The following is a 21821-nucleotide window of genomic DNA, read 5'->3' on the forward strand; positions in this document are numbered from 1 at the left end:
GTGCAAATACAGTCAATTCACCCAAAAAAAACAACAACAACAAAAAAAAAAACTTTCAATCAGGGAACCAGGTGATTTTATTTTTAGGAATATATTGAGAAACAAACTTAAGGTAACTTTTTTTTTTTTAATCCTTAAAGAGCCAAGATCAAAGGAAATTTTAGCTTTTTGACTAATTGAAATCTGATCCCTTGATTTTCTCCATTTCAAGCAAAACAGTGCCCCTTAGTGTTCATATTGGGCTGACAGGACATTTTGAGGAAAGCAGGAGGGCAACGATAGACATTTGAGTTTCAGATGCTTTCTGAGACACAAGTCAGTTTGCAGAGTACAGAATGACAACATGTAATAGATTACACTATAGACTACATAATAAATAGCATATTTAAGGTGCCTTCAGTCAAATTCGGGTCAGCATGGATGAGTCATTGTACGGAGTTGTTTTCACATCCATTCATCTGCTGAAGTGGGAAACGTTTCTCTACACTTCCTTTAAATCTCTTCCTCCATGATTTTAGAAAATCTATTCAGACTGGGATTCACCTTCTATGCTAATGTTGAACTTGTTGCTTGCTGAGTTTCACTCATATTCTATTACAGCCCTGTCTTAAGTCTCTACTAAATCCTGGCTCATTTGTCAAAACTAATGTTTAACACCTCAACTCTGATGTTGTCACTGGGCTGTCCGGAGTTGCACGACTGGAAAAATTAGATCTCCCAAATTGTGGACAACTGAGAGGAGTTCAGGGCTGCTGGAGATATTTCATGTGGATATGTATTATAACTTCGATTTTAGCTGCTCTTAAGTGATTGGTTTGTTTTCATTAAACTGCTTAAGTTACTCACAGCTTTGACCTGTGCATGTTCAATTAAAGCAAAAAGAAAAGCCTCAGGAAGATTAATGCCATTCAATCTTATTGCACATGAAGATGTCATTCAATGATAAGTGAATCAGAAAGTTGACTTTCAGGGAGTATCCAAAGGTAAATTTTTTATTATTAGTCCTTTCTGGGTGGTTTATTTTACAACAAGTTTCAGATTGATGTCTTCCACCCAAAACTACAAACACAGCAAAACTGAACTATTTGTACTTGTAGAATCCCTCTCCTGTCTTTTTGCCAAATTTTCCCTCTGCAACCAACTTGTTCAGCAGTTTGCTTGGGGCAAACAGTGGGTTGTCAGGATCCATTGCGTACCAACCTGAAAATATGCCACAATATAACAGAAGCCAGTTTTTACATTTAATAAAATCAGCTTGTTCTAATTAGGGTTTCCTTCCAGCAGTTTTATCACCAGCTGTCATAGTTTAAATTAAAGCCATATCTGTATCTTTTTTTTTTAATGATTTAAACTCACCGTCCATAATGAATTTCATTGTGTCTAGTCCAACATAGTCTGAGAGCTCAAAGGGTCCCATAGGATAACCAGCACCAAGTTTCATAGCAATATCAATGTCCTCTTTGGATCCATGACCTGAGGAAGGAAACGCACAGAAAAACTATAAATTAACATTAAATAATAATGAAATCTGAGCACTTCTTATACTTACTATTACTCACTTAATCTGTACCTCCCTCTGACAATTGGCGATGTCACTGTTGAGTTAACTAGTGGTCATGCACACATACACACCTCTTTCATGCAACCGAATGGCCTCCAGGGTGTAAGGAACAAGCAGGCGGTTTACAATAAATCCTGGTGTGTCCTGAGTGGAGAGATGTGGATCTCTGTTAGGTGGGCTGTTTGATAAATCTGTCAGAGACAACATTTGTAATAAAAACAAGGCAGAAATTGTTACCTTGCATGACACAGGTGTCTTTCCAAGTACTTTGCTGAAATTCAGGAGGGAATCAAAAGTCTTTTGGCTTGTTGCTGATGTTCCAATGACCTGTAGGAGAGTGAGACCGAAATGCTTCTGAAACTGGACATCTAGACATTTCAGTCCTTATAACTATTAAATCTTCTGCGCAGCATATGCTTCCTCATGATTGTGACCATGTGCAATAAACAAATGTGAAAAGGCTGCAGCAATATCAGACCTCTACAAGCTTCATCATTGGAACCGGGTTGAAAAAGTGGAGGCCACCAAATCTGTCCAGCCTGTTGGTGGAGCTGGCGATGTCAGAGATTGACAGGGACGATGTGTTGCTGGCAAAGATGGTGTGTCTGAAATGAAAAGACATAATCGCATGATCTGGACAGAGGTTTATAAGAAACACACATCTGCTCATGCTTTAAATTACAACACACACCGAAAAGTATTAAATCTTGAACATGGTATGGTTGGTATGAAATCTGCTTGGCATTTTGTGCACAATCATCACGCTACACTTTCTTTGAAACTTTAGGTTAGAGCTGATTTTAAAAGAAAGCGAGAATGGGACATGGCTCACGCAGGTGCCAGCTTGTCTAGGTGGCCAAAGAGATCCTGCTTGATTTTAAGATTTTCCACAATGGCCTCCAACACAAGATCCGAACTCTGGATGGAGGCTCCAGCATCTGTGGAGGTTGTTACATTCTGCAGGACTTTCTGAATGAACTCTTCGCCTGCCTGAAACAAACCAAAGAAAATATGAACAAAAGCAAAAATTTCATTTTGGAATGAGGACGTTGATTTTTGATTTTGTCTGTCACCTCGGGCTTATCAGCAAACTTCTTCTTGACCACTCTTATAAGGCTCGCTTCAATTCCTTTGATCGACTTTTTCAGGATATCCTCATTTGTGTCTACCAGCATCACTGTGTGGCCAGTTGATGCAGCAACCTGCCGGAAAGAAACGAGTTCAGGTCAGCAGCAGATACAGCCACCACCGCTGGAGACCAGGGGTCACCATCTCCGGCCCTGGAGGGCTACTGTCCTGCATGTTTTCGATGTTTCACTGCTCACACACACTTGATTCCGATAAGCGGCTCCTGATCAGACCTCAGCATATCCGGGAAGGGCAGCAGCCCTCCAGGGCCGGAGATGGTGACCCCTGCTGTAGACCATTGAACAACCCAAACCAAACAATAAACATTGTCCTAATATAAACGTATGCCATCTTTTAGTATGGGACAGGAAAACAGAACATGACCATGTTTCCTGTCCGGACTGTCGGTGTGGAGCAAATACATGCTCACATTCACATTCACAGTCAGTCACCGAATACCAAATACAGAGCGACACCTTGTGGTAAAATCTGGATATTGTAAAATTCTCTGTGGTGCATCTGAAATTAATCCTTTCAGTGTCTTGTCTTATTTTTAATCACAACACAGGGAAACGACTGCGGTCAAAACACACCCAATGTATTTCATAATGCAACTTCCTGATGAAAACAACTGGGGACTGTACTGAAAGAATCGTCTGCAGTTAAATCACATAGGATACCAGGCACACATATATATCTTAATTTATAATTAACTACACATAACTTTTTTACCATTTCTGTACAGCTTTTCAGTCATTCTGGTGATAATTGTTTGACAACGTTTGCCTTCGGGGACTCGGTGGTCTGAACTGATGGAGTCTCTTGGACCTCCGTCCAAATTTCTCCATGACTCTACACCCAAAGTCTGGCTTTCGTGTATTTCAGTAAATCGGGAGTTCTTTTAGCAGCGATGTTTCAGTGGACAGCCCCTACAGTCAGACACCAACAGCCATCTTATTTTACGCGTGCACGGTCAGATTATCTGTTGTTTGAACAGAAACAGCGTTAAATCGGAGAGCATGTCAAGGGTGAGGGCGGCACGGAGCGGTTTGTCCGCCTACCTGTGCGATGCCGGCTCCCATCTGACCGCCACCGATGATCGTCACGTGTTTGATGGCTACATGAGTGGCGGCGGAGCTGGACAGACTTCTGCGGATCTGCCTAGGCAGCTGCTGAGTCAGGAAGGACATGGCTCAGACAGTTCAGGTGGTTCAGGACAGACCTGACTGAAGGATCCGGACCCGGAAACGCTGCAGAAGACTGGGACTGAAAGGTCGGTGGTCACGTGATCATGGAAACGTTTCCTTGACCTTTCACACACATTTCAGTTACATATCGACTAACAACAGAGATCATGTGTTACAGTACACAAATCTGTATTTACTTCATTATTGAGACTTTCCACATGTATTTCCACGAAATCTTTAAACTCTCAGCCCATTCACAGATGTTTTTTTATTTGCGCTTTATATATTTATCTTAGATTTTTACACTTTGCTTATAACTCTCGTCTGTATATATTTCTGTTGATTCTGACATCTTCACATTCGCCCAGAGTTGTATTTGAACACTTTTATATTTACTAATAATTTATCATAAAAGTGTCAACTATATAAAATGAATAAATGTTCAATTAGTAGTCACTTTCTTTTTAATTGTTGGTGTTAAAACAAACAGCAGCTAGTTTTATCCTGATTATGTTTAATGCTCGGCTTAATTTCCTTACATTCGCAGCTAATTTTTCTGTCAATGCGAAGCTTTGTAAGCTTTGTAGCTTTGTAACTGAAACAGTTACAAAAGTTAGATAGAGTACAGCATCAGGACTTGAGGCTCTGCTTTGGTATGAATGGGTTCAGAGCTACACACATCAATCCACACTCCATTTCAGAAGGTGGCAGTAATGCCTAAAATTTGTTTTCAATCATCCTTAAACAAAATTAGAAGAAGAAAAAAGCAGCAGCAGCAGCAGCAGCAGCAGCAGCAGCAGCAGCAGAGAAAAGGATGCCTGAGCAGCTGAGAGCTTCATGAAGGTTATGTGAAGATGGCACTTTGACTTTTCATGACTGTGACACCCAATATTCAGCAGCTAAAGTTTAGTTGAAAATGTTTATTTTACTAGTCAATGTATCTTCACTGGCCAAACTCATGATATTAAACTGATGCAAAGAAATACTTCCTTCTCTTATGACTGATATAGTTGGATTGTCATACACGGTACTCACCTTCAAACAAATGATAGAATTCAAATACAGTAAATCAGTAGGCATCTTAAAATCAAGCACATCCAACACAATACTGACATTATTAATCAATATTCAAGACATTAAATAACTTCATATAGACTTAATAATAGTAATTATTACCTGAACATCATTCATCATGATGAATCTCCCAAAAAATTTACTGTTTACTGGTTTTCAGTAAAAAACAAAAAACACGCCCCAACTATTCAGCATCACAGCCATGTATTTAATAATTTTAATCTAAAAAATGATCATTAAATTCCTTACACATTAAGACTCCATTTAAAAAATATAATCCTGTATATACATGTAAATACATTAGATTGTCTTTCCAAAAGATATTTACCAACATCTCTGGGCTTTTTTCTTTTCCAAGGTCTTTGGCATGACAGTACATGCCAGTAAAAAATGTGTACGTGTCATCTCCGAGAGCTCACACACACAGTGAATGGGCAGGGTGACAGTGTCAGGCCAAAGCGTCCATGTAGGGGAGGGGGGGGCATTCCCTCTGGCAGTCTGAATTTGAAGGCCTGCAATAAGCTGGTAATAGTCAGGAACAGCTCCATCTTTGCCAGCTGTTCACCCATGCACACCCTTCGGCCTGAGGGACATGAGAGAGAAATCATCAGATCCTGTGAACACAGTTAAGATGAATTTAATGATGATTATTATTAAGGAATGCCATACCAATCCCAAACGGTATAAAGCACTCTTTTCTGAGCAACTTTCCATCATCGTCTAAAAAGCGTGTTGGATCAAAATTTTCTGGGTTTTCCCAGACACTGGGATCTCTGTGGACTGACCACAGGTTGGGCAAAATCACAGTTCCTTGAGGAATAGTGTAGCCTCTGAACACTGGAAAAGGGGAGGAGACTATTACAACACCATCATCTCAGTTAATCAGTTCAGGAAATTATGAGAATTCCTTATCATCTCCGAAAGAGAATTATTGTCTGACAGATTGGACCAGTTGAGAATTGACCAACCATGTAGTGACAAACGGGTCATTGTTGTTGAGGAGTTGAATCACCTGTTGTTTTGGAGGCCATGTGTGGAATACCCAGAGGAACTACTACAGTTAGTCTCTGCACCTCCATGATGGTGGCTTCAGTAAAGGGCAAACTTCCCTTATCAGCCATCGATGGGTTCCTGTGTCTCCCCACAACTTCATCAATCTCTGCCGCAACCTTGTCTAAAAGAGAAGCAAAGTAATTCTACCACATTATTTCAGCGTGATTAATGAAGTGTTAATCTCAATAAATCACTTCAATCCAATTCAGGAGCACCTTTTAGACCAATCATGAATCTAATATCTGCACTGCTTGTCTGTCCAAGGTCTGAGGTTCATACAACTTTAAATATTTCATTTGAATTAGATTTTATATAATTAATTACTTATTCTGGTTGAAATTTAAAATGTGTTGCATCATTGATTTCAATGTGGTTATGTGTTCATTTGTGATCCTGTTGCAAAAATGGGACATGTTCATCTTTCATTGTGTCTACGCTCAGTCTTTCTGCACTTCATTTTCCTTATTCATCAATACATCTGGGTGACTCTGCGTAGACAACCAATAACAAGATACATTTCTTACTATGTCATCATTACACAGCTTTTGAATTGAGATTTTTGCAGGCACTTCAGTACATTTTTCAAAGCTGATTTGCATAAGTATTTGTATGCAGAAGTATTTCTGATGGCACAGGATGGATTGAATTGTTTAATTTACCTTGGATATCAGGGAATAACATCATGTAGAGCAGAATCCACAAAATTGAATTAGTGGTAGTGTCTGTGCCAGCGATGAAGAGATCTCCTACTATATAGAAGAGATAATCATCTGTAAAGCTGCTGTCCTTCTCTCCAGCATCCTCCTGAGCCAGCACCTGAATTAAGTACATGTCTACCAGATCCCTTGGTTTTTGACGATCTAACGTTTCCTTGTGGTTTGCAATAATCATTTTCAGAAACACTGTGATGTCTCTTTCCACCAGCCTCAACTCCTTGAAGACCCCAAAAGGTAAATAGTAGAACAGTGGAAAGATGTTGATGAGGACTGCAGGACTGTTCACGCAGATCTCCAATCCGCGGTCCATCAGGTCCAGCAATGTGCAGAACTGACGGTCTTGGTGATGGAAGCTTTGACCCAGGGTCATTGAGCAGATTACATTTGACACAGCATTGCTGATCAGCGGGGCAAGGTTCACAGCGGCACCATCAGACTCCTCATTGTATCTTTGCAGCTCTGATTTGACAGTGTCCAGGCCCTTCAGGATGCATGGCTCAAAGGACAACTTCCCCAGGCCAAAACTTCGAAGTATTGTGTGGCAGAATTTGCGTTGCTGTTTCCATACGGGCCCATACGGTGCAAAGACAATTCCTTAAGTTTAAGTAAACCAGAAAAGATACAGGTCAAAAACCTTGATATGGACAGCATTTAGGTTGGGTTCAGTGGTGTCTGTTATCATCCTGAGCATTTTGGACTTGATAGACGTGAACACACTTGGAAACTGTTATGCTTAAATTCCTCCAACTGACAACCTCATGAACATTTGCACATTACTGCACTGTTGCACTATTTCATCATATCCCACTTCTAATATTTCTCTATATGTATATCTTTTTATATATTTATATTTCTTTTTAAATTTTTTATTTCTTTAGCTTGTCCAAGATTGAAAAACCAGAGTCAAATTCCTAGTATGTTTACACATACCTGGCAATAAAATCTGATTCTGATTCTTTTGTTCAAAGCTTTTCATAGTGGTGTAAGTTCAACTAAATGATCTCCATCTATATAATTTATATCCTGGAATGAATATTCGACAGGCAAGCAACTCCCCTGGGCCCCCTACAGACCTTCAGGACTCCATCAATTTGGAAACATGTCCTAAAACACAACACAAACTGAAATTGTTAAGGTTTTAACTTCTGCATTTTTAACATTTTAAATTTATGTGCAACCCATCATTGCTTGCTAGACAAAATAACAGCACCAACAACCACAACCACCGTGACAGACCATTATGTCCACTTCCACAAATTCAGAAAGGAACATTTTACATATGTCATAATGTGCATTAAACTATACTGTTGGAGCTTGCTGCCATAACATTTACTAGACATATCAGCAAAACAAAACTATGCCACTTATAGACTTAACTCAACATACTACCATATTATAAATGCATTGTATAGACCCATCCTGGGCCAAAAAGCCCCTTAAAAAAAGGGTCTAATCAGGAAATGAAGCCATGGTTAAAATATAACAGTACTGCCGTATGAAGTCTGATGTGTGTTATATGTGATGGAACGTAAAGGAAATAAGACTTGAGGCCAGTATGCACCTTTTATCCTTAAAATCTGAATGCTGTTTATTACATGAACAATAGAAAGGAAATCTGCTTTTGATGACAAACTTCAACATGACAGATAAGTCAAGTCTCAGTTAAAACAAAAACAGATCAATTTCAGAAATCGAAACGTAGACTGTAACTTTAAAACGGAATGAGCTCATCATAAATGTAACATGTTCCTGTTTCTTACCTTTGCGTTTGGTCAGGATGGAGATGGAGGGGATGTCCGGCCGGTCAGAGAACACCTCCGGCTGGAGGGACAGAGCCTCCTTCACCGCCTCAAACCCGGTCAGGACAACCACCAGCTGGCTGCCCACGAACAGGCTGTAAACCGGGCCGTAGAGCTCGGCCTGCTCAGTCAGGAGGACCAGAGCCGACTTCTGGGTGTCGAGGGTCCGGCCGAACCTCCTCCAGAGGACCGGAGGGATGAAGTAGCCGCCAAAGTTTCCGACCACAGGCCAAGGTTTGGGACCAGGCGGGATATTCACGAGGCTCCGCTGTTTCTGATAAAAGTGAGCTAAATAACAGCCCAGCAGTACAACGATCAAAGCTGCCATGTCCGTGCATGACAGCGGAAACATGGCGGTAGTATTTTAAATAAAGTCTCCCTTGAAGTCCTGCTGGTTCACTTGTTTACTCTTCATGCGCCGCCTGGAGGACACTGGGCCTAAACTCACCACCGCGCGCTCTTCCTGTGTTGTTGAGACTATGACAGCAGGGGGCCAACGTGGTACCGTTACCGGCTCCTGATTGGCTGACGGAGCCTGCTGTCATTGGTGGGCCTTTGTTTGTTATTTACTCCGCCCTCCGTCATGTCTCACAGGCAGCACAGTTAATCATTTCAAAGTGGGGCTGTATTGGCTAAAAAAAACTGTATGATTTTTAAATTTTTACTTGCACAAAATAAAAGCAAATAAATCAATTTAATGTGGGAGACAGCGTGTATTACGTTGCAAATACAAACTGGCTCTGGACGTTTGATTCAGACTTGCAGACCAACATCTAAAGTACTTTTGGCACTTCACTCTATATAAACAATATGAGGAATTCCATCCACAACATCTACAAACGCAATAATTTCTCTTTTGTTGTCAGTTAGATGAGTTTCACTTTTTGTGTGCATGGGTTTATTTTGAACCCTGACAGCCTCCATTTCCAATGGCTGTCAGTCAAAGGGAGTAAGAGCTACCATCTACTCCAGAGCGGTCAGTCTGAGGTTTCTGAAGGCCCAAAACCATGTGTTACTGCTGCTGCAAAATCTAAATCACTGAATACTCAGCTCCTTTCTCTTGTCAGAAGGATCCTCAGTGCTGAGAGCACACATAAGGTTTCAGTCCAGTAAATTAACAGGACACACATTAGAGATATTTATCTGTAATCTCCAAAACATAGTTAGTGGATCAGATTAGGGAGTTAAGAACATCAGGAGCGGAAAGAGAACCATGCTTCTTAAGAATCACTGTTTCTCCCAATTCTAAGTATTTGTAACCATGTTCTGCCTGGTTCTGATCGAAGATTTTGCCTCTTAAAGGAAGTTTTTCTTTGCCACTGTCACCAAGTGCTTGCTCATCAGGGGATCTGTTGGGTCTCTTTAAATAAATTTATAAAGAGTCTGGTCTAGATCTGCTCTATATGTAAAGTGCCTTAATGTAATTTTGTTATGATTTGGCGCTATACAAATAAATTTGATTTGATTTGAATGAAACATGCAACATATTTAATCCAAATGGAGCTACAGAATCTTAACACTTACTTTCATAAGATATATGATAAATTGGTGGAGTCTTAAGCTGTACAAGTTCAGAAATATACAGCCTTATTACTTGCATTAATGTGGATAGTTTTATTTAAATACATAAGCATTACTTAATTTTCTTGTATGATACAAATTATTTTATAAAACACATATTTCTTGTAATTTACAAAAAAATATAACTGTTGCATGTTTGAAGAGCATTAAACTGTTGAACTGTATGAACTGTTAAAAATTTGCAGTTTCACTTTAGTGTATAGACTAATGGTTACTCATTAAACCAGTAAATACAATGAAGCTTTAGTATAGTTCAATTTTAATACAATAGAACAATTTTGAGACTACAACTAGGCTACACACTGAAGGCTGCTAAAATTAATACAAAATTATAATAACAACAACAACAACAATAAAAACAAATAAACCAGGACTCATAATGGCAGTTTTGGTACACCTACTAACATTTAACATACTAAGGCACCTTGTGACAGGAGCACACTGATCATAATGAGGTAAACCCCATCACTACATTAAGGAAGAGTTATGATAGCGGATCCAAAATCAAATATGGAAAATATTGCAACAAACCTTTGAGTCAATTGCAACAAACTGCTTGTTCATGCCTGATATTCACCAGGAGCTGATACAAGTATCTTTTACAAAAAAAAAAAGAAAAAAACTTTGTTTATCCCACAACTAAATTACAGTGGCAAAGGACCTAGAAAACGTGATCATTCTAGGCACATTTTTATTTCTTTCATACAGTAATTATGCATTTGGTACCATTACGTTCCTGTGCATTTGACAATACTGAATGAATGAATGCCACTTCATTGGATCAACAGGCATTGTTTGCTGGCGATATCAAGGCCATGTCACTCCTCTCTTGTGCTTTGCACCTTGGCGTACTTCTTGCAAGGGTTCTTAAGGCAGGCAGGAGGCCAGGTAATAGGCCAGCTATACGAGCATGGCACTGAGGTTTGGACGTTCCTCTCCAGGAAGTTAAACAGCGGGTTCCACCAGGTGTTGGTGAGGTAGTTGTTGGGTGAACATTTCAAAGTCTGTATGGACAAAAGATACTTGAAATCATATAGTAAAAGTAATAAACTACTTTTCAGCCAAGTTATCCATTATTTTAAAAGATCAAGTAAATACTCATCAAGTACTGTTAATCTTTTAGGTTAACCTGAAAAATTATTTAATAGTTCTGTAATAATACCTATGATAATAAGGTACAAAAACAACTTCCTTTAACATTAACAGTAATAATTAGTTTTTTTAATTAGTAAGCCTTGTGAGCACACACATTTCACCAGACTGACAGTAAAACAGTGAAATTGACAAGCTAACAAATCTTCCCCAAAACTCTCTCCTGACTGACCATTACCTTATTACATTTGAGTTTACTTTAATGGGCTCCAAAGCATTGAGGAATAAATTCAGCTATAGAGGATGTTTATCTGAAGCTGCTGTGGCAACATTTGAAGAGAACATTCGGTCATCATTCCCAACAATGCCAAATCTAAATTCAAATGAGGATTTCTCCCATATGCAGGATGACGACCTTGTGACTAGCACTATGGCCACACTGCGTTCGAATCTCGACAATGCCGCCCCTCTCAAAAAGAAAGTATTCAATCTGAGGAGGCTGGCTCCCTGGTATAATTACCAAATCCGTGCCTTAAAGCAGACATCAAGGAAATTAGAAAGAAATTGGCGTTCCAGTAAGTCAGAAGAGTCTCACAGAGCCTGGAAAGATAGCCTAAAAACATATAAAAAAGCTCTCCGCAGTGCTAGAAGTTCATACTACTCAGCACTCATAGAAGAAAACAAGAACAACCCCAGGTTTCTCTTCAGCACTGTAGCCAGGCTGACAGAGAGCCATAGCTCAGTTGAACCAGTGATCCCCTTAGCTCCAAGCAGTGATGATTTTATTAACTTTTTTACAGATAAAATTCTCACGATCAGAGAGAGAAAGAATTTATCAGTGCTTGCCTACATTAGATAAAAATCTCCTACTGAATACGCTGAATCAGCTGCAACGCCTCTTTTACATCTGGAATCATTCTCACCTCTGAATATCTCAGAGCTAGCTTCTATAGTTTCATCATCCAGACCGTCAACCTGTCTATTAGACCCAGTACCAACTAGCCTCTTTAAAGATATCTTTTATTTAATTGAGCTGTTCATTCTAGATTTGATTAATCTGACTTTATTTCTGGGTTATGTAACTCAGGCACTTAAGACCGCGGCCATCAAACCCCAGCTTGATCCAGATGTTTTGGCAAACTATAGACCCATATCAAACCTTCCATTTATTTCTTAAAATCATTGAGAAAGCTGTAGCAAAACAACTACACGACCATCTGGATTGGAACAGTTTGTTTGAAGAGTTTCAGTCAGGATTTAGAGCCCATCATAGCACAGAAACAGCACTGGTTAAAGTCTCCAATGACATTCTAATGGCTTCAGACAATGGATCAGCCTCCATACTTCTCCTTCTAGATCTCAGTGCTGCATTCGACACCATAGATCATATTTTACTAAAGAGACTGGAACATGAAATTGGAATTAAAGGAACTGCACTAAGGTGGTTCAAATCCTACTTATCAGATAGACATCAGTTTGGTCATGTTAACAACAGCTCCTCCTCATGTACTGTAGTCAGTCATGGAGTCCCGCAGGGTTCAGTACTTGGACCAATCCTCTTTACGCTTTATCTGCTTCCTCGAGGCAACATTATCAGGAAACACAGCATCAACTTCCACTGCTATGCAGACGATACTCAGCTGCACCTATCAATGAAGCCAAATGAAGTCACTCAGATATTCAGACTGCAGGCATGTCTTGAAGACATAAAAGTCTGGATGACTGGAAATTTTTTACTTCTCAACTCTGACAAAACAGAAGTTATTGTACTTGGCCCTATGCACCTCAGAAAAATACTATCTAATCATCTCATCAGTCTGGACGGCATCACTTTGGCTTCCAGCTCCACTGTAAGAAATCTTGGAGTAAATTTTGACCAGGACATGTCCTTTGTCCCTCACATAAAACAAGTTAGTCAGGCAGCTTTCTTCCACCTGAGAAACATTAGGAAAATCAGAAACATCCTTACTCAGGATGATGCTGAAAAACTAGTCCACGCATTTGTAACTTCTAGGCTGGACTACTGTAACTCATTACTATCTGGATGTCCAAACAAATCTCTAAAAGGCCTTCAGTTGATTCAGAATGCTGCTGCACGAATATTAACAGGGACTAGGAAAAGAGATCATATCGCTCCTGTATTAGCTGATCTGCATTGGCTGCCAGTAAAATATAGAGTAGAATTCAAAATCCTTCTTTTAACATATAAAGCTCTTAATGGCCAAGCTCCATCATATCTCAGAGAGCTCATAGTTCCTTACTGTCCTAGTAGGCCACTCCGCTCTCTTGATGGAGGTTTACTTGTGGTTCCTAGAGTCTCCAAGAGTAAATCTGGAGGCAGATCATTCAGTTACCAGGCTCCTCTTCTATGGAACCAACTTCCAGTTGGAAGTAATTTTCAAGGCCAGGCTTAAAACTTTCCTGTATGACAGAGCTTATATTTTAAAAGTTTAAGTCTACTACTCTACTCTTTAGCTATGCTGCTGGGGGAAGGACTGAGCTTCTCTCTCTCTCTCACTCTCTCTCTCGCTGTCTGTCTCTCCATGTCACCCTCTCACCCCTCTCCCTCTTTCTCTCTCCCTCCCTCTCGCCCGCTCTCCTTTCCTCCCCCCTTGCATGCGCTGATAAGAACCATCCTTCTTAAAAAACACAGTTTCACCCAGTTCTAAGCATTTATACTGCATTTACTAACCATGTTCTGCCAAAGTCTCTGTCTCTCCCAGTTCCTCTCCTCTCTCTCCCTGTCCTCATCCTGCAGGTGGTGACTCATCGCCATCCCATGTTCCTGCAACACCTGCTGGTCCCATATTTCATGAATTCTGTACTACAGCTCAACTCCATGAACTTCATGCAGCAACATGTTCCTGCCTATACCCTCCCCCCAATGCCTATCTCACTCTCTCTCTCTCTTTCCCACTCTCAACCCAACCGGTCGAGGCAGATGGCCACCCCCCCTGAGCCTGGTTCTGCTAGCGGTTTCTGCCTCTTAAAGGAAGTTTTTCCTTGCCACTGTCGCCAAGTGCTTGCTCATCGGGGGATCTGTTGGGTCTCTTTAAATAATTTTATAAAGAGTTTGGTCTAGACCTGCTCAATATGTAAAGTGCCTTGATGTAACTTTGTTATGATTTGGCACTATACAAATAAATCTGATTTGATTTGATTTGATTTAAAACTCTGCATGCATAATGATTCATTTAACAAGGTTCAATGAAAGGGAAGCCTTCAGCTATGAAAGCTCTTATTTACTCCAAAGCAAACACACGACAACCCCACAATTTCAGACCTGTAAATTGGCCATGGTGTGGTACCACCAGAACAGGCGGGAAGTGATAAAATAGGCCACGACCACATCCACGCTGTAGTGTTCATGTGCCACCAAGATGCACACCACACCCACAGCACTCAGCAGCCAGCACATCAGATGGTACCACCAAAATGACCGTGGGGAGTCTGGAAGACAGAAGGAAGAGGAGACAAGAGCATAAGCAATATGTATGACAACATCTATTTGTGGTCTGTTCCTCCATGTCAAAAACTGTCAAAAAAGCCAGACTAACATTTCAGTGAAATATGTCAAGATCAAAAGGATTTCTTGCCACATTAAAATGTCTGTACTGGTGAAAAACTGCAACTCCAGATTGTAAATTTCAAACGAACAACTTTGTTTTGATTGTTTCTGACTGTTTCTTTTAAATATATTTTGTGTTTTTTTCAATCCAGCTTTACCATAAAAACAAAACAAAAAAGCACTCACCCTACTGTCAATTTATTAAGTACACCTGGTTTAAACTAATGCAGTCAAATACAAAATCCCTCCAAAGAAACACCATAAAGGTAAAAAGTTACAAGTTAAAACCAGGTGTACTTAATAAATTGTTAAATAAATAACAAATAAGTAATGCAACAAATTTGTTAGGTTCTTTAAAAAGTTTACTGCATTGGCATATACCAAGAAGTGTTGTTAACATTTTGTCTAGCCTACGTCCAAAGCAAACTCATTCATAATGATGACAAAATCTAATCAATGCTTCTACAAAACCGGTTCAATTAAAACTGCATACCTTTAATTTTATTGCACCATTACATTCGATAGTTTTGAATTGGTGCAAGTAATAAACAGAGTGCTTTATAAAAAATTAAATTTGTATCCTCTTACCTCCAAAAAAATTTATTTCTAGCTGATTGATAAAATACTGTGACCCATTCAATTTAAAAAACGTAAACAGACAATATCGTTTTCTGCATGTTATTAATTCACATATTACAAGCAGATAAACAAGCAGTGCTTTGAGTACGCACATTCCTTGATGAACAGGTAAGTGAGGGTGAGCATCACAGTATGTCCACTGTACAGGAAATCTCCACACAGCAGATGGGAGTTTGTAATGGAGAGACCTCCACCAGAAATCAGCCGCAGAATTCGCTGGAGTTTTGCTTGAGAGTCTCCGTGGAGCTGATGGAGAACAGAAAGTGGATGTGAGGAGAAAGGAATTGAGAGACAGAACAACACTCAGTGACTCAGTCTTGGGGACTATGATGTAGCTATTTCATTGTTCTAGTTCTTATATTAAGCTAATCCTACTAGCCGAAGCCTGTTAATTCATCATGAAGACATAATATGGGAACAATATCCTCACCTCACTGGTGGCAAGAGAGCAAAAAGTGCATTTAGAAGTTTTGTTGAATTGCTTGTCTAGTTTTCTTACACTTTAGGCAACTTATTGCAAGCTGAAGTGGTAATTAACAGGCTTGTTACTGCTCAAATTACTCAACGTTACTCATTTATGACAAGAAACATAAGTAAAGCAATCCCTATCAAATTTGTAGAGGGGAAAAAAATACAACTCCTAGACTAATCCTAATCTTTGACCATTTTGTGATACACAGCTCAGCAAAGACAGCCAAGAGCCCAAATTGATCAAACACTGTTTAACCTCAAAATTATTTGTACCTTGAGGCAGTGAAAAGTCAAAGGTGTATGTAGTGTGGCAGCCCAAAAAGGGTGCCAGAGGTTCAGAGGACCAGAGTAACAGCTGATTTTTGCTCTGATCACTGCATCCGACTCACCTTAGGGGCACAAGTCATATGCATGCCAGGTACAGGCAGGGTGGTGATGTACATAGTCACACAGCGGTACAAGTACAGGGTGCCAATGAGGAAGAAGAACCGCCTGCTTGCTATCGACCTGTAAATGGAAACAGTGAGAGCTACAATTGAACAACTGCCAAAACATTTGCAAATATCAACTTAAATGATTCAAAATTAGAAACAATCTTGCAAAGTGTATCAAAACATGTAAAATTGGAGGGCTCCATCTCTGAGGAGGAAAGTATTCCTTTTGACCAGTTAAAAAGGGAACATTTCACTGCTGAAAAGACAGAGATTGGATTAAATGAATGAGGACTGCCTCTAGATTACAGTACACATTTCCTGACAATGAGATGCAAAGAACATTGACAAGTTAGTGGACATTAAAAGAGTGCAGTTAATTATGTCACTGTTCAATGAAAAAACTGCTGTTTTCATTGCTAGATTGAATTGTCACCAAATACCGTTGCGAGAAAGAAGTTAAATAAAATATAGAATATTGCTACATTTTTTCTTTAAGAAGAAAAAGACAAGTGTCTTACTTGTATCTGAAGAAGAACAACTGGATCATCCAAATGACCAGCAGCACCATGCCATTGATCTCTGTCACTGTAAATGCCCAGTTAACCCTGTCGATATAGTCAAAGAATTTATCCGGAAGAGGTGGGCTGCTTTCCTTGGGTGGGACCCTCTCATGGACAACAGTGATAACGACTGTGGTCAGGACCAAGTTGAAACCAGCATAAAAGAAGGCAATAAATGTCTTCCACCACTCCATAGGCAAGCGATTGACCTTGGAGTCTGGCACAGAGATTTTCACATAGTCGTTGTGCCTCCCTATGCCTTTCCGAAAGCCCCTCTTTGTGTCCTCCCCGCCAGAAGTGTGGACAGGACAAGTTTTACCACTGCTGGCCACAGACTCACTCTCCATTGCTGGGTTCATACTATCAGTAGCAGAGTCTCTTGAATCCACAAGCTCCTGTGATGCCATGGGTGCCTACACCGTCCATCCACGGGCACGACTCCACGGGGTTGAGACTTTTCTGCTGCCATGAAAGAAAATAGAAAGTTAAGAGCTTTTTAGTTTGGACAGGACAAGCTCTCTACTTTCAGTGAGACCACCATGCTCATCATGCCAAGTCAGGGAGGAGATGGTTTACACTGCATTACTCTTGTTTATGCTCTTCTTTATCCAAAGGATTAGCAAAATAACTGATGGAGCTTTCACTGATACAAAGTTGTTGACTCCACTTGCTGAAATGTCCACTTTAGACTTGAAGGCTATATTTTGAGATGTGGTTTTCTGAGTTAGCACTGCAAGTTATATTTTCCGTTTGCTGGACATTCACCAGAACCACTCAGACAGTCTTCCCATTGGATGTTCAGGAAGACTTTTATTTTGGGCCTTCCAAAGTTTTTGTGCCAAAGTACTTAGGTTTTCCTTATTTTGTCCTCAACAAGCAGATACTGTCAATGGTTCAATTTCCTTCTGTTTAATGATCAAGCACTATCTGTTGCAACACTGAAGTTTGCATGCTCAACACAAATGCTCCAGAACAGCTGTTAAAAGAGCCTTGCAACAAAAAACAAACACACAAAAACATACTAACAAGAAAATCTAAAAAATATAAAATAAACTATGAATCTATGGACATGAGCTTATGTGATGTTTGCTTTTGAGCTCTATCAGTAAATGACTTGAGAAGCACTACAGCAATGCCTCTTTTTTCTCTCTCACATCTAAAAGGCTCTAACAGCCCCTTTAATGGATGTGAGAATGTTGCTTCCAGCCCTGACATGCATCATAATAAGTGTCATCAAGGATACATACAGAATGGCATGTAAGAGAGAAGCCCAGTACATCGACGAATGAAGAGATCGAGGCAGATTATGTTCAGCTTGAGGAGAGCTGATAAAAGCATCAGTTTCCTTGCGATAAATTTTTGGGAAAATATTATTACATTGGTGAAAGGCCTGTGTGAGAATGCCCTCTGACTCACCCACAGCCTTCAGCCTGTGTTATCCATCTGATGGATGAATACAGAACACAAATTCTAACAGACTGTAAGGGCTCATAATGCATAATAATATGCCCAAAATGGCAAATAAAATCAACAGGGGCAGACAAACAGTATAACTTAATTACAACGCCCCCTGTGTTATTAGTTAAAATGTATTGCATCTCAGTGGTAAGTTGTGCTGCAGGTTGCTACTACATGTTGACATTTGAGGATAATTCCCTAGTTTGCTGGTGGACCATACTATTTATATATCATGAGTGAGAGATGGTCAATGTATTCCTTTGGTTAATATGATAAAACATAACTGATTCTTTGTTTAACCTTTATAATGGAGGCCTCCATTTCCTCCAAGACCTCCAAGTCTGTACTTGCAGGAAGAAGGACTGTGGTGACATCGGCAGATACATCCATAGATTCCATAGGAGGACATGAACATAGCATCATTCATTGACATTGCAACACATGATAATTTTTTTAGGATAACATTATTTTAAACACCTTTTTAGATGTTAAATGAATTATGTAAGTCTTTTGTAAGCATTTGTCTAATCTGCTCGAAACAATGCAATTGACCTGAAAGGACAGCATTCTTGTGACCTCAGTAGTTGATGTTCGATTCATTCTAACTTACAACTAGATTAAGGCTAAAAGGTTGTGGTCATGGTGAAAACCATATGTCAAGGCCAAGGTTTATGCACACTCCCAACAAGGGGTCAATTTAAAGCTTTTCATAGTGCAACAGTACAACAGAGTCTTAATCAGGAGATTTTGTTTACCTGGAACTTCTGTTTATTGTAAATATTAACTTTATAGTCCAGAATTTTAAAAGAGGGACAAGGCTAATTCTGTGTTTTAGTTTATCTTTCCTATGTCAGGGTGACACCCAGTGCAAAAAAGGATGGGAAACATTTATTTTCCAGTATTCACAATGAAACTGCTCTCCATGTACTGTACATGGGAGATTAGCAGAGAGTCTGCATTAGACCACTTTTCCACTGGTGGCCTCCTCCCCAGTGTACAGTACACTGTGCTTTCCCACCAGCTGGAGCACCGAGAGCTCTAAAAGGATGGGAGGTGATGGAAAACTGGCAGAAAAACCTATTCCACATGGTCACAGGCTATAATGGATAACTTGGCTGCCTCTGCTCACCCAGGCTATTTCAAGAGAAGCCACCCAGTTGCCTTGAAGGCTATATTTTACTCCAGGGGAACCATGAATTCTAGCTCCTGTTTGGGGCCGTCATAATAACATGCTGCTATTGCTGTCCACTCATTTTCTTCTTCAGATCATGTAGACTGTCTTCATCAAAGAGAGGGTTTAAAATAAATCTAGCAGTACTTCATCCACTGAGGAGAATCTGACTTAAGTATTTGATACAAGTGTGTAAAGCACTATGCATTTTGTGTTTGAAGCTCAATAATCATAGATGAAAAAACCTCATTTATACCTTTGTGATTAAAAAAAAGATTTGTGCTTGAGTATATGACAAGTGCTCCTTTACCCTGGAATAAAAAACTATAACAAATAACAGTGTAATTAGACTCTATTGTATGGAGGTGCATGAGTATTCAGGAGTGCAAAAATAAAGAAATGACTGAAGTAAAAATTACCTCCAAATAATTATTCTCTATAATAATATTGTTACTGCTCTTAACCTACATGAAGTATGGTTCAGTCTAGTCTATATCAAACTGTACTTGGCCTTTTACTTTTGTTGCCATTGATTAGTAGTAGAAGTAGATACAGTTATTGTGAAAGAAGTAGCTCAGGGAAACAGAACATATCAGTTTCCTAGTAGCAGTAACATTAGTGAAATTTTTCATATTCTTTTACCAGGTGTCATGACTGTCAGAGAGTAGATGTGTAATAAATTTGGATTTACACCAACACTGTCCTACTGCTCTGTTGGATCCCACAGCTACTGTATAATACTCACTGTAACTGTCCAAAGCTGTTTATCAAAACATGCAAATGTAATAAATTTTGTAGTACTTTTCTTTTGAACACACAGTAGCTTTTACAACATACAAGTCAAAATGGTCACAGTGTGCAAAAAGCCATCCCAACTCTTCTGGCTGCCTTAACCACATGTGGAGTAAGCGCTGGAAGTAATGTCAGGTTTAGTGCTGGGTGTTGCCTCCTATGCATCACTTATATTACAGGGTAGCAGCCTGTCACATGGGATGTACAGGGTGAAGCTGATTTTGAAGTTTACTTTTGGGGGTGTAGGACAGTGGCCCCCCACAAACATTCACAGTTGCTCAACTTCATGTTTCATATGATAGGAGACTACTGGGTGGGGAAACAGGTCATTACAAGCCCTGTAAATAGCCTCTCTGCTTTTCAGTCAAAGCTATTGCATCTGGGAGCTGAAAACTAAATGATTATAGCACAACTATATCACAAGCAATCACAGTTGATGTGCTGAGAATGATTCAGAAATATTGCTCTTGGCCTGCACACATGGGACAACTTGCCTCTTTATATCTGTATCTGTAGATACAGATAAATATAAACGCTGTGTATAAATGACATCATAGCACCATTAACACGTAGCCCAGCCTGATGTTTCAGCGCATGCCCATTGATCACCCTAATAAAACTTTTTTTAACATCGTTTTCTGTAAATACGAAGGTTTTGCCACAAGTGATAATTCATTTTATGAATAACGGAAGTCTTTCGTATCTACAGTAAACACGAATGATAACAGGAAGAAAAAAAAAGTTAAATGTCATCAGGTAGTATGAAATCCAGTCCTTTAACAGATGGCACGTTTAGGGTTAGGGTTAATCTTCTCATTAAACACAAAACGTAGCGAAGAGAGGACGAGGATCCGTATTTAGATTCACATGTTGCTCAGCTTATGTAGCATCCTACCTGCCTTGGCTCGGGCCTCCTAGCGCCTCTACCCGTAGTTGCAGTTCCTTGGATCGGGGATGCTGCGCCCTGTTTGATCTCTTCTCTGCCCAGACTGCTCTGCTACACCACACAGCCGCTGGCTTTTGAGGGAGCGCTCCTCCCCGTAGCCCCATTCATCCATCCATCCACCCATCCTCTATATCCAGCCTCCTGCCATGCATCCCCCCTTTAATTCACATCCTGTCCTACAATCAGCACCGGCTTCACCCTGCAAATTGTTTAAAATAGGTGCTCGACAAGAATTGCGTCTGAAACATGTTAGGTGGAGTAGCGTGACATTTTACCATTTGTGGGCAACAGAGCATTTTTTGTCAAGGAGTCACAAAATATTAACTGTTTTTGTCCATTAAATAAAATGGAACCAATACTATTTAAAAAAAATAGGTTTCATTGTATTTGCGTATGAATGATCACAAAAACTATCTATCCATGTGATGCAGATTTCAATGACGCATAATACATTCTATAAACATCAATATTATTACAAGTGATAATTAATCTATCCTACATGTTAATACGAAGGGAAGTCTCCCTCGCAACTAGGAACTATATTCTTTAAAAGTGCTGGCATCAGATCAGTTGAGTCACCGACACCATGAC

At 39.8% G+C, this 21821-nt stretch overlaps 3 protein-coding genes and 1 long non-coding RNA gene across 7 annotated transcripts; 1 reads left to right on the plus strand and 3 right to left on the minus strand.

Annotated features, from left to right (window-relative positions):
- Positions 1 to 59: 59 nt before the first annotated feature.
- Positions 60 to 3971, minus strand: hadh (hydroxyacyl-CoA dehydrogenase). Of its 2 annotated transcripts, none has more exons than XM_029505509.1 (8): positions 3751 to 3971; positions 2635 to 2763; positions 2394 to 2551; positions 2040 to 2166; positions 1799 to 1888; positions 1631 to 1705; positions 1357 to 1498; positions 60 to 1200 (listed from the first exon to the last, which is right to left on the minus strand). In XM_029505509.1, exons 1-8 carry the CDS (start codon positions 3877 to 3879, stop codon positions 1082 to 1084), a joined length of 969 nt encoding a protein of 322 aa, XP_029361369.1. In that variant the 5' UTR covers positions 3880 to 3971; the 3' UTR covers positions 60 to 1081. The 2 variants fall into 2 exon arrangements, with proteins under 2 accessions (XP_029361369.1, XP_029361378.1); XM_029505518.1 differs by having other exon boundaries at positions 1357 to 1473; positions 1633 to 1705; positions 3751 to 3969.
- On the plus strand, positions 3814 to 8956 carry LOC115045720 (uncharacterized). Its single transcript, XR_003840900.1, has 3 exons — positions 3814 to 3962; positions 6901 to 6953; positions 8496 to 8956. It is a non-coding gene; the product is annotated as an uncharacterized LOC115045720 (long non-coding RNA).
- cyp2u1 (cytochrome P450, family 2, subfamily U, polypeptide 1) lies at positions 4465 to 8972 on the minus strand. Its single transcript, XM_029505440.1, has 5 exons — positions 8480 to 8972; positions 6663 to 7313; positions 5963 to 6124; positions 5620 to 5787; positions 4465 to 5533 (listed from the first exon to the last, which is right to left on the minus strand). The coding sequence occupies exons 1-5, from the start codon at positions 8868 to 8870 to the stop codon at positions 5352 to 5354; spliced, it is 1554 nt and encodes a 517-aa protein (XP_029361300.1). The 5' UTR covers positions 8871 to 8972; the 3' UTR covers positions 4465 to 5351.
- Positions 8973 to 10234: 1262 nt separating this feature from the next.
- sgms2a (sphingomyelin synthase 2a) lies at positions 10235 to 21281 on the minus strand. Of its 3 annotated transcripts, none has more exons than XM_029505484.1 (6): positions 21180 to 21281; positions 16822 to 17325; positions 16259 to 16376; positions 15491 to 15644; positions 14475 to 14641; positions 10235 to 11103 (listed from the first exon to the last, which is right to left on the minus strand). In XM_029505484.1, the coding sequence occupies exons 2-6, from the start codon at positions 17268 to 17270 to the stop codon at positions 10918 to 10920; spliced, it is 1074 nt and encodes a 357-aa protein (XP_029361344.1). In that variant the 5' UTR covers positions 17271 to 17325; positions 21180 to 21281; the 3' UTR covers positions 10235 to 10917. The 3 variants fall into 3 exon arrangements, with proteins under 3 accessions (XP_029361344.1, XP_029361351.1, XP_029361359.1); XM_029505491.1 differs by having other exon boundaries at positions 16822 to 17322; positions 21180 to 21269; XM_029505499.1 differs by having other exon boundaries at positions 16822 to 17322; positions 21184 to 21268.
- Positions 21282 to 21821: the final 540 nt, after the last annotated feature.

Source organism: Echeneis naucrates, chromosome 1, assembly GCF_900963305.1.
Source record: "Echeneis naucrates chromosome 1, fEcheNa1.1, whole genome shotgun sequence".
NCBI lineage: Eukaryota > Metazoa > Chordata > Actinopteri > Carangiformes > Echeneidae > Echeneis > Echeneis naucrates.

Coding starts and splice junctions, on each gene's coding strand:
- cyp2u1 (XM_029505440.1), bottom strand. CDS start 8,870: ATGTTTCCGCTGTCATGCACGGACATGGCAGCTTTGATCGTTGTACTG. Junction 7,314..8,479: donor CATCCTGACCAAACGCAAAG/GTAAGAAACAGG, acceptor CTTAAACTTAAG/GAATTGTCTTTGCACCGTAT. Junction 5,534..5,619: donor CTTTATACCGTTTGGGATTG/GTATGGCATTCC, acceptor CATGTCCCTCAG/GCCGAAGGGTGTGCATGGGT.
- hadh (XM_029505509.1), bottom strand. CDS start 3,879: ATGTCCTTCCTGACTCAGCAGCTGCCTAGGCAGATCCGCAGAAGTCTG. Junction 2,764..3,750: donor TGGGAGCCGGCATCGCACAG/GTAGGCGGACAA, acceptor TCTTTCCGGCAG/GTTGCTGCATCAACTGGCCA. Junction 1,706..1,798: donor AGACACCTGTGTCATGCAAG/GTAACAATTTCT, acceptor CTCTCCACTCAG/GACACACCAGGATTTATTGT.
- sgms2a (XM_029505484.1), bottom strand. CDS start 17,270: ATGGCATCACAGGAGCTTGTGGATTCAAGAGACTCTGCTACTGATAGT. Junction 16,377..16,821: donor TTGTTCTTCTTCAGATACAA/GTAAGACACTTG, acceptor TTCCATTTACAG/GTCGATAGCAAGCAGGCGGT. Junction 15,645..16,258: donor ATATGACTTGTGCCCCTAAG/GTGAGTCGGATG, acceptor GTTCTCCATCAG/CTCCACGGAGACTCTCAAGC.